At 36.6% G+C, this 14,571-nt stretch overlaps 1 protein-coding gene and 2 pseudogenes across 1 annotated transcript; 2 read left to right on the top strand and 1 right to left on the bottom strand.

Moving 5' to 3' along the window:
- The first annotated feature begins 53 nt into the window (after positions 1-53).
- On the top strand, positions 54-1,792 carry LOC114530184 (annotated as a pseudogene).
- Positions 1,793-3,434: 1,642 nt separating this feature from the next.
- Positions 3,435-4,710, top strand: LOC114518256 (transmembrane protein 205-like). Its single transcript, XM_028538225.1, has 3 exons — positions 3,435-3,534; positions 3,627-3,712; positions 4,423-4,710. Exons 1-3 carry the CDS (start codon positions 3,435-3,437, stop codon positions 4,708-4,710), a joined length of 474 nt encoding a protein of 157 aa, XP_028394026.1.
- Positions 4,711-4,939: 229 nt separating this feature from the next.
- LOC114529238 lies at positions 4,940-14,395 on the bottom strand (annotated as a pseudogene).
- Between the last annotated feature and the right edge of the window lie 176 nt (positions 14,396-14,571).

Here is a 14,571-nt window from a genome sequence, read left to right as displayed (position 1 = left end):
AGATGAAGTCCGAACTGGTACTTATCGTCAATTATTCCACCCCGAACAGCTGATCACAGGCAAAGAAGATGCTGCGAATAATTATGCTCGTGGTCATTATACTGTTGGGAAAGAACTCATTGATCTAGTATTGGATAGAATTCGTAAATTGGTACGTACGTTAGTTATTTTGCTAAAAAATCAGGCTGTTGGAGCGTTGATGCGACTGATGTTTACGGCCGGTTGTTTCCATAGTGACATCACATAATTACCTAGAACGTTTTTTTTAAACTCGCACCGAAATTGCATGATAACGTATCGAGGAGAGTTTTTACCCTAGCCTTCGCTATAAAACCAAATTGTTTATGTGTAATTCTTCTTATGTTGTCTGTTCAAGCATAATGCCTAAAATGGAAATTCTCTTCCCTGCGTCTATAAAGCAGTTAAGAGGATCAGTTAAACGACCTGTTTAGTTGTCATAGCAACTTTAACTATACATATTGGCTCGCAAAGGTAAAATGAAAGCGGCAGATATACTGATTGAAAACAACATACATTAATTATACATAAACATAATACAGCGTCTCTACGTCTTTGTCTACTATAACCATCGTTAAAAAGCAATACGTTTTTTATTAATCATTAAGCAGTATTGGACTATTAGTCACGGATTATTAAATAGTTGAAATGGTTTTTAAATCTATTCGTATTGAAATTTTACAACACATATCTCAACAGTATTTTTGTGTATTCTGCGACTATTTGCTAATGCTTTTAACACTATTTCCATCGGTCTATTTATTGACTATAGGCAGACCAATGTACAGGTCTCCAAGGTTTTCTCATCTTCCATTCGTTCGGAGGCGGTACTGGCTCTGGATTCTCTTCTTTGCTCATGGAGCGGCTATCTGTCGATTATGGCAAGAAATCCAAGCTCGAGTTTTCTATCTACCCTGCGCCCCAAATCTCCACGGCAGTAGTTGAACCCTACAACTCCATCTTGACAACCCACACCACCCTCGAGCATTCAGATTGTTGTTTCATGGTCGATAACGAGACCATCTACGATATCTGTCGTCGTAACCTCGACATTGAACGGCCAACCTACACCAACCTTAACAGATTGATTGGTCAGATTGTATCGTCAATTACCGCCTCTCTTCGTTTCGACGGGGCACTGAATGTTGATCTCACTGAATTCCAAACCAATCTTGTCCCCTACCCACGAATCCATTTCCCCCTCGCGACGTATGCCCCAGTAATTTCTGCAGAGAAAGCCTACCACGAACAACTGTCCGTTTCCGAGATCACCAACGCGTGTTTTGAACCAGCCAATCAAATGGTGAAATGTGATCCACGTCATGGTAAATACATGGCTTGCTGTTTGTTGTATCGTGGTGATGTCGTGCCTAAAGATGTGAACGCCGCCATCGCAACCATCAAGACCAAGCGTACCATTCAGTTTGTAGATTAGTGTCCAACTGGCTTCAAGGTTGGTATCAACTACCAACCACCAACTGTGGTACCAGGAGGTGATCTGGCCAAGGTACAGCGTGCTGTGTGTATGTTAAGTAATACCACAGCAATTGCTGAGGCGTGGGCAAGATTGGATCATAAATTCGATTTGATGTACGCCAAACGTGCCTTCGTTCACTGGTATGTTGGTGAAGGAATGGAGGAAGGAGAGTTTTCTGAAGCTCGCGAAGATTTGGCAGCCTTGGAGAAAGATTACGAAGAAGTTGGGGTTGATTCTACTCCAGACGGAGATGAAGACGAAGAAGGAGATGAATATTAAATGACATCTCTTTATGCATTGGTGTGAAAATAGAAAATTGTTATCTATTTCTTTTTAAACTACAAATAATAAATTTGGTCTTTAAGCTTCTGCATTAACTAGTCGGGTCTTTTGTTTCGTAAGAATTTATGCGATATGATCAATTGCTCCTTAATGGAACATGGAGATGATACGCCGCTTCTGATACGTCTCTGCTAATATACTGTCTGCATTCATGTTCGGATTTGTAGACCTTACTTACTCCCACCCGGTTGTTTGCTCTTCCTGTTTACATACACCAGCTGTTTCCTCCTTACGTATTTGATCATAATCTACCGGATCTTTTTCCCTTTTTCACCTGTTACTTTGAAAATTTTCGAAGGTCAGTGAAAATTGCCAGGCGAAAACTAGAATTGCTCGAGCTTGATAGAAAAGTGTTTCATTTAACATTCAAAACCATCTACCATTTTTATTATATCAGATCAATCCACTTAATTTGTGTTTGTTTTGATAACACGGGGAAACGCGTATACCATGTACTTTAATTGTAATTTTATCCCTTCTGTATATTTACAAAACGTGGTTAAAAAATATAGTCTGACTAAAATGACGAAAATTGGTGTTCATTGAACAGGGTGTCTCGGAAAAAACGGAAAAATCAATTGGAATCATTCGTTGTTAAAGTTTGATTGCAATTATTGCATGTGTGAAAAAAATGCTGAGTAAGTATAGCTAATTATCGTTCTTGCATAGAAACAAGCTGTATTAATTGTCATTATTTGTAAAAAATGTCAAACATACAATCGCGAATCCAAACAGAGTGCTTCTGTGCTTGGGAATTTCAATTCTGTCAAATGTCAATGAAAGTATGTTATCTCTATACTTTTCTGTTTTTTGGAGACTAGAAAAACCAGGCCTGCATGTCTCCTTACATTGAATCCAGACTGCTTTTACTAGATTATATATAAAGTATTATAATTAGAGTAAGAAAATAATTATCCAGAGACTTGCAATTTGAGATATAGTGTTATAGATCCAAAAATTGTTTACGTTGACCTTGCGGAAATACATTGAATAGTTCCATCTGTCCAACAATATTTAGGTGTTTGTTAGTGAGCAGTCCGGAAGCATGCAGTTTTGAGCTGCGGGCACGCCAGGCAGTGTTTTAGAAAACGGAACATTCATTTTACCTTCGGAACTACACGCAGATCTACAGAAGGACAAGAAAACGTATTTCCAGTCAGTTTTACTCCGAGCACTGATGCATTTTAACACAGTCTTTTATGAAAAATTTGGACCAAAGTCACAATAATCAATTAGGGCTGCCTACCCTGGCAGTGGGGACTGGAACAGCTGCCTCCGTGGCTTCAGCTCCCCATTTGTCCGGTGCTGTCCGATGGTGCATGAGATGTTTATTGTTATTAGGTGAGAAATAAACAGATACCTAGCTATATATAAGCTGATCGTTTCTATATTTGTATGCATAAGCTGAAGTCTTTTGTGATGAATAAAATGCAGCAAACTATAACTCATGAGAAGTTGGAGAGACGAAGGAAAATCTCAGCACATAATATCATTCCTACTAACAACGGTTCTACGGTGCCGTTCTCATGCTGTGGGATTTGCTGTCACTCTTGGTTTGGTAATATATTCTTCTAACGATGGGAGTAAAGAAAATAAAATGTCTTTATTACACGAAAAATTGCCGTACGCTCTACATTTTGGTCATCTTCTGGTATTTGCTATATGGGTTGGCATTCAGTTTTGGGTGCATGTTTCAGGTACGATATATGTATTTGCATCTTTATATTCGTGTAATGAATATTGTTTTCGAAATACTTCAACTCAATTGTCGTTTTCTTTACTTCTACAGGTTTCACTATGTTTAAAACGTTAACGAGAAATGCATTTGCGCAAGTCCAAAGCAAAATATTTCCGTTGTACTTCATGTCTGGCATAGTAATGAGTGCTATTTCGCTTGTTTACGCATCTGTTTATTGTTATCCTAAGAACTCCTGGAAGATGACAGTTTCTTTTTGTATCAGGTAAAATGATTTATATGTGTTTGTATTAATGTGACATACAGTATAGTTGCCTGATCTTACGTGGTCAGGGTATCACAAATATCGGAACATGGCATTGAATCATGCATATGGTTACGGACAAAAAGGACAAAAATATGTGAAACATATATACCGGGTGTCCCAAAACCCCCAAAATTATTGAAATCACCGAGTTTGGATACCTAAGTCTTTTATGAAGGTGTTTGTTTGGGTATTTAGTCTTGCTTGTTTTACAACACTTCTTATATCACAATTTGTACAAGTACATTATAGCAGAAGGCCATATTGCAATTGGTTTTCACTGTTGTGGTGTCCCTGCCATTCTTGTCCTTGTTTTGTCCAGGCGCCTGTTCGACGTCCTGTCATTTGTATTGGCAAAGTTAAATAAATAAATAAATAAATTGTGCGAAAATGTAGCAATGCGGGAGACTTCACATGCAGTGTACGCAGTATCACATAATCGTTGCGAGACTGTGATACTTGGGATAATGAAAGTCCAATAATAATTCAACTATTTTAACTTACAATAGGCGAGCTAAATATCAATGAAAGAAAGAACATAATACCGCATAATACATTGTACATAATATTTTACTTCACCTATAGGCGCTTTGTTTATCAGTTTCCTTATTGTGTTCACTTGTAAATTACTTCTACCTCGGACCTGAGACAATCCGAATGATGCTAATCAAAGCTCAACGTGTAACGTTTCTCGGAATCGAGGATGGTGTGGGACCAATTGCTCCAAAGCTCGTGGAACATGATCTCACATACAAAGAAATAAAGGAAAAGTTTATTAAACTGCACGCAGCATGTTCCATCGTGAACATGATATGTTTTGGTGCATGTGGTGTTAACGTATGGTGCTTGGCTTGTAAGCAAGTATTATGTTAGTACATTCATAGCCGATACACAGAGTTATACAACAATTACTGTCGAGTCTAGTAAAATTATTTGCTTTCCTCTGTTTCTTGTAACTCGGCGGGAATATATAGAACGGTGGTATATAGGTTAAAATTGTTTATTCAATCAATATATGTGTTTCTCAGAGTTGCTGCATGAATAATTTCTGGAATTATCATAATGAATAAAGAAACATATTATTGTACGTAAATTTCCTTGATTCAAACGAAAAGCTGTAGCTTTAAGGATTGTACACATTATAAATACAATATATGGTTATGATACATAAGTTTTGTACTGTATATTTTGTCTGTTTTCATCCAAGATATGGAAAAATCAAGCCATATCAACAGGTGTTATGACGGGTGAGAGGGATTTATAGCTACTTAATGTGCTACTGGATGAATAGTGCCTTCGTCGATTTGGACGTTCATATTCAAATTTCGAGCTTTGGTTCTCGGGCGGCGGTAACACCGCCACTCCTGATGGCGAAACTGGCTCCGTGTTTTGTTTCTTGATGTATTCATGTAAATACGCGCGAGTTGCTCTTCTGCCAGACTAAAAAGTAAAACAAAGTTACGCATAAATTGCCATTGGTGCATAACACTACATATAATTGCATGAACCTCCATTTATGAGATAAGAAGTGGACTGAAGAAGTGGATATAGAAGATGCAGACTTTGCTATGAAAAATAATTTATTTCAGTTTATATGTACCAACTGAAATAAATATATATAGATCCATATTTACCTCGATAAGAAATGTTTTGTCTTCAGTTTCCAAATTAAAGTCATTTGACTCCACATAATCTGTGTCTATACCAATAGTTCTATTCACGTCTCGCTTCTATAAACGAGGCAAAAGTGAAGTTATCACATGCAGTCAGTATCTTGGAGTGGAGTTCTGTGCATGTAGCTATACAGAATTAGCATGCAGTTAATAGTAGTAATAACTGTTCTAGAGTTGCAGGTATTTTATACCCAGAATTACATGAAAGTTTAACTCCGTTTGCATGTGTTAATATAAGATAATGAATGAAAAGAATTTATTGTTTCGTAAAATTGAAGCTATATAGGTGCCAAAAATACAAGTGTATACGGGTTGCGTTATCCTATTCAATGATTTCTTGTTTTTTCTTTCTACTTTACCTCGACATACACACGTTTCACGTTAACCGCCAATGCAGTCTAAAGGAAAAAGTTAAGTATCATCTATATATATAAATGTTAAAAACGATAACAATTTTTATTCAATTATTGATAATAGCTGTATATACTGAATGGCGATATACTTGCAAAGTTTGTACAAAATCTCCAAGGTTTCTGATTTCTTTTCTTGTATATCCTAGAAACCGTTGCTGTAAGTTGACTCCCCTTTTCGCAACAAACGCCATCAACTCTTGAAAAGTGATCTGTCGGGAAAATAATTTCTGTGAAAACTAGCATATTAAATCCGCAGATTTTTTTTCGCAATGATTGAAGAGAAGTTGGATGAAGAGAAGTTGGATTTAATTGATGTGGCACATGCACATGCTGGCGATTTTTACTGGCGATTGTAGGTGCAATATTCTTCTTTCGATAGATGTGAATAAGTGAAAGGCTTATATATATACGAATGTTCATACATGGGCACTTATATACAGAGCAATAATATCTATTTCTTCGTTTGCATCTGTCAAAAGAAGAATAGAATCGCAGAAAAAATTTCAAGGTAAAACTGGAGTTTCCAGCGCTTTGTGTCATAAACATTTCACAGATTTCATACGAGCATGTCATCTCACATGCAAACAGCTCTCACGGATCATTTAGATATATGAAACGTTTATTTTTCAATGTCTATATTATTTTTGTGCTCTTTACCTCTCCGTCATGGTCTCTATCCACTTGATCAAACGCCTCCATCACTTCGCAATCGTCTCCAAAAAGCAAGCGCAAATCATCGGGAAATAGACTGACTGACTGTGAATAAATTAATAGATGCTACTGATAAACCTTTCGGTTAAATACTGATTTTTACTCCCGGATCGGATCGTTCTCCATCAGAACTAGTGTGATTCAAACACTTGCAAACTGAAGATATTATCCTTCCGATCAGGTCCGAAGGATAACATTCCTCAGTGGAAATCAGCCTCGAATTCTCGAAATATATTCAGATGTAAGATGTTGACATTAAATCTTACGACTACAATATACTCATTCAAGACTTACATTTTCGAAAACTGCACGAAATTCCTGCTCATTGATTATACTGTCTTCATCTAAATTGTTCACCTCAAGTTCCTGAAATATAGTTGTATATACACAGACTAAATCAAGTGTTCATGCATATAATTTTCAGTCCACGAATTTTTCTAGAACTATATTCGCAAAACATATTTTGACGGGAATACTTCTACCTTCATAAATCGTCCAACGACCTGTACCATGTGTCATGTTCAATTCTTGTTTGCTGCTGTTTTCTCTTTAATTTATTTCTCTGTCTATAATGTTCAAGAGTAGTTCGTACGTAGTGAGCCCAATTCTGAATATGGTCTCCGGAGACCATATTTCATTAATTCAATCATTCAATCTAGAAGATATATGCAACTATAAAACTTGGAGATTCATTAAAATAAATAAATATTAAATAAATGTATAATGATTATAACTGAATCCCTCATCGGCTTTATACTTACTTTGCCAATTTTGTATTTGGTGCTACAGGTGGTTTGCTTCCGGGTCTCTGTGAAAGCGTTGTTTTCATCAGTTCTGTTTCTGTATTTGAATACTAGAAATTTTAATGAAACCAAGTGCTAAATATTTACCCAATGTTCTGTAACTGAAACTAGGCCCTATGTAGATATATCGCTGAGATCATGAATTATGTAGCTAAACACACAAAAAGTGCATCCGAAATTTTGTAATGATCAAAGTCATGGTGATGGTTTTTTACGTATGTATTCGTACCAGAATCATTCCCAGCGTTTTTGGATTCCAAGTTCCAAATCTTTCTGACTTCTCATAGAGCCTAGCAAAATCTTCCAGCGGCTGTAGACGTTTGAAGAATGTGTCTTCTGGCTGCGTAGATAGCCACCAACCTTAATTGGTAACAAAATAATTATATTATAAACTAGTTAACATAAACTACGTCTACTGCGAGAATATATTCCTATTCTGATAAGTAATTGTCATATTCAAACTATTTGTAAAAAATGTATAGCAAACTAAGAATTCGTTTTCTGCCGCCCAAATAGATAATATCTTTAATACAATCCGTTCACGTTTCAAGATAGCTTGTTATAGTCACGACATCAAGGCACAGACAGGCGGATCATCTTACCATCAAAGACATGTATTGGGTAGTTGCAAATTAAACCTCCATCGACATACACATCTTCTTCACCATTAAAAGTTTCACGAACTACCTGAAATACTCCTAAATAAAATAGTTTTGTATTTCTTGAGTAAAACATCATTGTTAGTAACATTATTATTAGTATAACTGAGACACTGGGATACTATATCATATGTGAGTAAAACACAGGCTATCAGTGATGAGTATATATACCAGGTAACGCCATTGACATTTTGACTGCTTTTCTCACTGGAATATTGGGCGTTGTTTTTGGATGAAAATATTCTACCGACATGTGACTCAAATTAGTTACGACAATGCATATTTCTGTACCAAAAAGACGTAAAACCTAAAAGAATGTGTAAAATATGATCAGTTAAAATGAAACAAATTAGAAAAGTGTTATTGCATGAATGAATTCTCGCACAGAATGATCTTTATTTAAAAAAGATAGGAATGATTTTGTACGTACATCTTTAAAAGTGATATCGTAATCACCAGTACGTTCTCTCATTTGTTCACCAAACCAGTGATTCATTTTCTTCCCAGGATTCCAACCGAAACCCTTCTTTAAATTTGGAAGCAAACTGCAGTAGCCGCATGAATGATCTAAAGTGAAAGATCTAATGTAAGGTGAGAATCTTTCGAGCAAAGTTATATGTCCTATAAGCTTTTAATCATTATCAACGCCGGAAGCGTTAGTTTTTGTGTTTTAATTAGGACTACTGGAGGAATCAAGAATGGGATCTGGTCAGGCGTGAAGCCCAAAGATGCAGTAATGTGATTTAATAGTCTGCGAAAAAAGTCGCTGTGAAAAACCTGGGTCGCGTCCTACTTTTTATCAGTTCGGACGAATAAATTTGCCTGGTGGAAAAAGGGATAAAAATATTACCAGACATTATTTTGCGCACATCCTGATCGAGAAATTCTTGTAATTCCGCTGAGGATATACCAATTGCTGCCAAAGACGCAACCATTGCGCCAACGCTAGCTCCCGCGAAACGCTTGATGTTTTTTAAAATACCAGCATCTTCCAGGACCTACAAGAGTTCATTCAACAATCACCAATTATTCAAAATCCATTGGATCGTTACAGCATTGCCAAAGTATATCAAGATTATCAAACGTCGATGACCAGCTTACTGAAAACACAGTTGAGTTTTCTAACAGTTCATATACAGATCAGGGGCCGGTTGTTCGAAAGATGGATAACTTATCCACCGGATAAGTCCTATCCAACGGATAAATCTGCTATCCAGTGGATAGTTATCCATTGGATAAAAACGCGTTGCACGAAGCATGGATAGTGGAGTGGATAGCTATCCAATAGATAAGTTTTTAAACTTAAAAATTTACTCGGAGAAAACAGGATTATCCTGAAATTTCGTACCACAACGTCAGCTGTTGCTAAGCATTTATAACATTGAATTCATAATCATTACGAAATCTCGATTAGTTACTGGAAAGACTTGAACAAGTGATTTGCTCGAACTTTGCAATTCACACAATAGTGATTTTATTAAACACATTGCAATTTTATTCCTTGACCTTGCGAGGCTTTGCCTTTCGGTTCCATAACAAATTTAGGAACAATATTTTAATGTTTTGATTGGCTAGTTCCTGGTTAATCTAAGCGGAGAACAAAATTCGTAGCCTTGTTGTCTATACTTGTCTATTGCGTGAATGAAATTACTTAGATATTAGCAAGTTTCCTTGGAATAGGTCGAATCTTTCTTTGCATATTCGCGCTTATAAACTGATTAGAAGCGTATAGTAAATTTACCGCCTGTTATCGATGTGAGGATGCCCAAAAAATCGCCGCTCGGAACGGAATGTGTAGGCAATGTGAAACGCTGCTGCGACAAATATATCAGTAAACATTGGTTGGATTTCACTTCGAAAACATTTTTAATAGTGAGTACAATCATGTACATTAGTTTGTTGAAACACAGTAACAGGAATATTGCATTTTTGTCCTTTTTTTATCGTAAATGTTTACAGCGTTATCTTGTATCTTTCAATTTATCCACTGGATAGTGGATTTAAACTACCTCCGGACCTTGGATAAATTTATCCAGTAGATAGCGATTTTTATCTGGGGCCGGTTGTATGAAAGCCGGATAGCGCTATCCACCGGATAGTGATTTTTTCAATCGCTTTAAAATCGCCCATTGTTGGGTATAACTTTGATTAAATCTTAGTTTTCCTAAATTGAGGATCCTCTTTAACAAAATTTGGCTACAAAGCTGAAATTTTATAGCTATTCAAGCATTAATTTTTTAGAAGGGTTGAAAAAATCACTATCCGTTGGATAGCGACTTATCCACCTTTCGTACAACCGGCCCCTGCTGGATAAAGTTATCCAAGCTTCGTGCAACGCAAATCACACGCTGGATAAAACTTATCCGTTGGATAGCGAGTTATCCGTTGGGTAGCGACTTATCCACCTTTCGAACAACCGGCCCCAGTTAGGGATGGGGCACGCATTAAAACAATGGACATTTCATTACCCATTGTTGTTAATGCACTCACATGCACGAGGTTTAAAGTAAATCAAATTCAATATGAATCTTAAATTGTCACCTTGCGGTCAATGGCCGATACGGAAAAAAGCTAGCCACATTTTGAAGGTAAACTATATGAATGAAGAACTTATAGGCAGAGATGAGATGTGCCACTAGTGCCAACCATTAGGAATGAAAGTTTGGAAGCGACGAAGCGGCGTGATGTCTTACAGTTTACTTCACCTGAGCAAGATTCACATGCACATTATTTGTTCACGTGTATATATATACTTTCGTCGAACTGAATTGATCATACGGTATGAAAATAACATTCTTATTATGCCAAATTAAAAGTAAAATGGTGATTACAGCTATATTGGGTGCATGTTTATGGTTAGCTCTCAAATTAGCGAGCTTCGGCAACACATGAACAAGAAAATTTGTACACAACAGAGCAATGGTTATAGGCTAAAATTATATGACAAATAAGTTGTTAGACTCATGCAATGCCAATATTGTACTAAAGACTCTGTTTCACGGTGCAATATCTCATGTCATTTGTCTCGAAACCAATGGAAGTCCGCTCTACTTATAGTGAAAGGCTCAATGCGACTTACAGTGCACGGACGTTAAACGCATTAAAAATTGTAACAGGGCCTTATAAACTCTGCCTTTGTATTTTGAAATATGAATTTGAAAACTCGCAGGGAAAGCCAGGAGATTTATCCAGGCTTTTGATTGACAGTTCTCAGGCTGAAGGCACTAACGAGAATGCAGAGTTGACTATCTCAATGTCTTTGTTGCTGTTTTACTGCCTTAAGGTTGATCAAAATGCCGATAATACAGTAAAAGTTTGATGTTTATGAATGAACTCTGCTATTGTTTAATTCATTGCCTCCTATATCATGCAGAGACTGGGGAGAGTATTCAGGGGTTAATTAAGGTGGTTTTTAGTCGATATAATTTTTTTCGAACCATATCCGTTCCATATATGTTTAATAACAGTGTTTTTTGTATGTAAAAGAAAAATTTGGAAAGAATAAAATAAATTTGGAAAGAACCTAAAAACACCCAAAAGAGATCATCCAGCTCTATGCCACAATCTAACCGGTGATATTACAACCAGCTGCGATATACCAGCATAGATTACAACTACGAAAGGTGCAAGGACAGTTGCTATAGGAAGAACTCCCCCCATAACTCACATCTTAACGGCCGTCTAAGGGGGAGATGCACTACGGCCCCCAGACCATGATGTATGTGCACCTAACCGTTACGTCTCAGTGAGAAACAGAGTGGGCTGTATGCCACACGCCTAGCGCGTCATAGACGAATCAGCTACAGTGGCAAGCCTTGAGAGCGATGATAAATTTAAGGTATTTAAGCTTTTCCTGGTCTCGAGGGGCGGTCCCTAACAAGTATATGCATAGAAAACGACTAATAAGACACACGCTTGGAAATGTCAAGATTTAAACGCCTAAACGTTTTTTAAGTGTTTTTAACGAGAAATTTTAGTGTTTTGATATTCTTTTAGAAATTTTATTGTTTTGAAACAATCCTTGTTGGTTTTTAACGTCAAAATAGTCATCATTCTCGAAAGGAAACTCAATATAAATGACTGAACGGCTTAGTTTACAAAAATGAAGGTCTGAAAACTTAGCACGAGTTCCCGTAATGGATTAGAGCGTGAAAGATCAACAAATCCTCAAGACTGTTATCCAGTTTATTGCAGCCTTGGGTATTTGTGCCAACCTTTTTGAAGGAGTAGGTGCAGCCTTTATACAAAGAGCGATTATATATACAAGTTATTATCGTGATACGAATAACTTGCGATATCATAAAGTATGAGAATATTTTATTGGAGGTTGGTGCAGCTATTTTCTCATACGTGCTAATAACATGCATGCACGTATAGTCTCATTCAATTTAGAAATTTGCGCAGTGTTTTCCCTGTGATAATTATTTAAGAAGATATATTATTTGTCTTATTATTTGTATTATTTAAATGCTGAAATTATATTAATATATCATAGGCATCAACTGAAAGAAGAAAAATATTATTCTGATTATTTATCACCTGTAATGCACCAACGTAGGCCATGCCTTTACTTCCCCCTCCTTCAAAAACTAAATTCTCAAATGGATATTCATGGTTGCTGATGTATAGGTCTTCTAATGTTCTGTTCCCCTCAAGGAACTTCGATTCCAAATAGGGTGATGCGGTCATAATCAAACTTGTTGCTGAAACTATCGAATCTCCCGGTGTTGCCATCTTGTTAGGTGTAAGCTGAGGTGAAGAAGTTTTAGTTCTCAAGTCGCTAGGAAAACTGCTATTCCGAAGTTTAACACTAAGAGTTGCTGGTGAATGCTGGTGATGATTCATTTCTGACGGTTCTTCGTACAGGTTCTCGGGGACATCGACTTCAGCTGTGACTTTGACGAGTGTTTTGCGATAACTTACTTTTTTGGTGTTCTCCATGTGCTTTGGGGATTTATTCGGATAATTTTTGGCATTGAACGAGGTTTTAGGCAGCGAGCACGTTGTTGTATTAGGATTATGCATGATAATCTGTCCAATATCTCCTCCACCTCGTCGATTAGGAAGACATACGCGATTAAACTTTGGTAAACCTAATTTGAACAAAGAATTGTCAGTGTATTTGCTGGACGAACATCACGAATTGCATTAATTACTACAGTCAAAATGAGACGAAATATCACGCACAGCGTTTGCGTTAGTAACCAAAGTCCAAAGATGAAATACACCAACAATATTGGAATATTTTTTTTGAAACGAACCAGCGGAAACAAAAACGAAATGCAATATAGTCGTAGGTCGATCGTGGGGTTATTCACTTCCACGCTAAAGACTTTATATGACAGAATGCTAATAAAGTTGCAATCGTTCTCTTCCTGTCCGATATTCCCTCGTGGGTCATAGGCCTACATATATGAGAAGTATAGAACTGTCGCGAAGAAGAGTCGCCTAAATCCAAATCTAATAACGTTTCGCTCAACTATTTCATTTACAAAAATACCTATTAATAGTTCTCGAGAACAATATTCTTCAAAATTTTAATAGGAAGCCTATATTTCCAGCATTCAGTCCTTAGTAAAATCAAATCTGATTACATATTGAAGTTCCCTTCTCTCCTATATATAGCAACTATCATTGTTGATGCTAAAGAGGGAAATAGACGCATATGCTATTGTACATCATAGTACTGTTTCCTTTCTTGATGTTCCTTTGATTAAGATAGGAATTTCGAATGTTTGAGTACTGTACTATCATTTTAATTGACAACGTACTGACGTATATATAGAACTTCATAAATTAACAACACAACATGGACAAATAGGTAGGCAGTTTATCACACTACCCGTGTTGTTGTAATGACAGAAAAATAGCACTTCGACAATAGAATAACGATGAAACAGATCTGATCTCAGTTTTCCATATAATATTTATATGGTTGCTATGTATACTAAAACTATAATATCACTGTACAATTAAAATGCATCTCCTTTATTTACTTACTGACTTCTGTGATCTCAGATACTTTATTAACGTTGTCCTAGATAGAAGCTCTGCATTCGTCTGTGAACCCCGAACTATGAAGCTCTTTGTTGTTCTCGACTAGGTCACGCTTTCATTTAGCGAAAGTTCTCCGGCTTTAGTATTGACGACTGAAGTACTAATGTATCAAAGCTTCCAGCCAGTGAAAAGCAGTAATCTTCTGTTCATTAATTAAACTTCGATCAATATTATGAATTTATTAAGTAATTATGTAAATCAAACTTGCTCTTGGTTTGTTAACCCGTGTATTACCGCGCATTTTAAACAAAAAAATAACAAAATCAATCAAACTTAAGTCCAAATTAAAATTCTCTGAATAGCTACGTGTAAATGATCTGTGAGAAGTTCACAATTTGAATCAAAAGTGTGTAATTCGATCTATTGAGAATTGAGTGCATCCTCGGATATTAATTACAAACTTGTTCATCATGATTAA

Source organism: Dendronephthya gigantea, unplaced genomic scaffold, assembly GCF_004324835.1.
Source record: "Dendronephthya gigantea isolate DGI-Jeju-01 unplaced genomic scaffold, DenGig_1.0 000000F, whole genome shotgun sequence".
Lineage (NCBI taxonomy): Eukaryota > Metazoa > Cnidaria > Anthozoa > Malacalcyonacea > Nephtheidae > Dendronephthya > Dendronephthya gigantea.
This window is presented reverse-complemented; position numbering and strand designations above follow the sequence as displayed.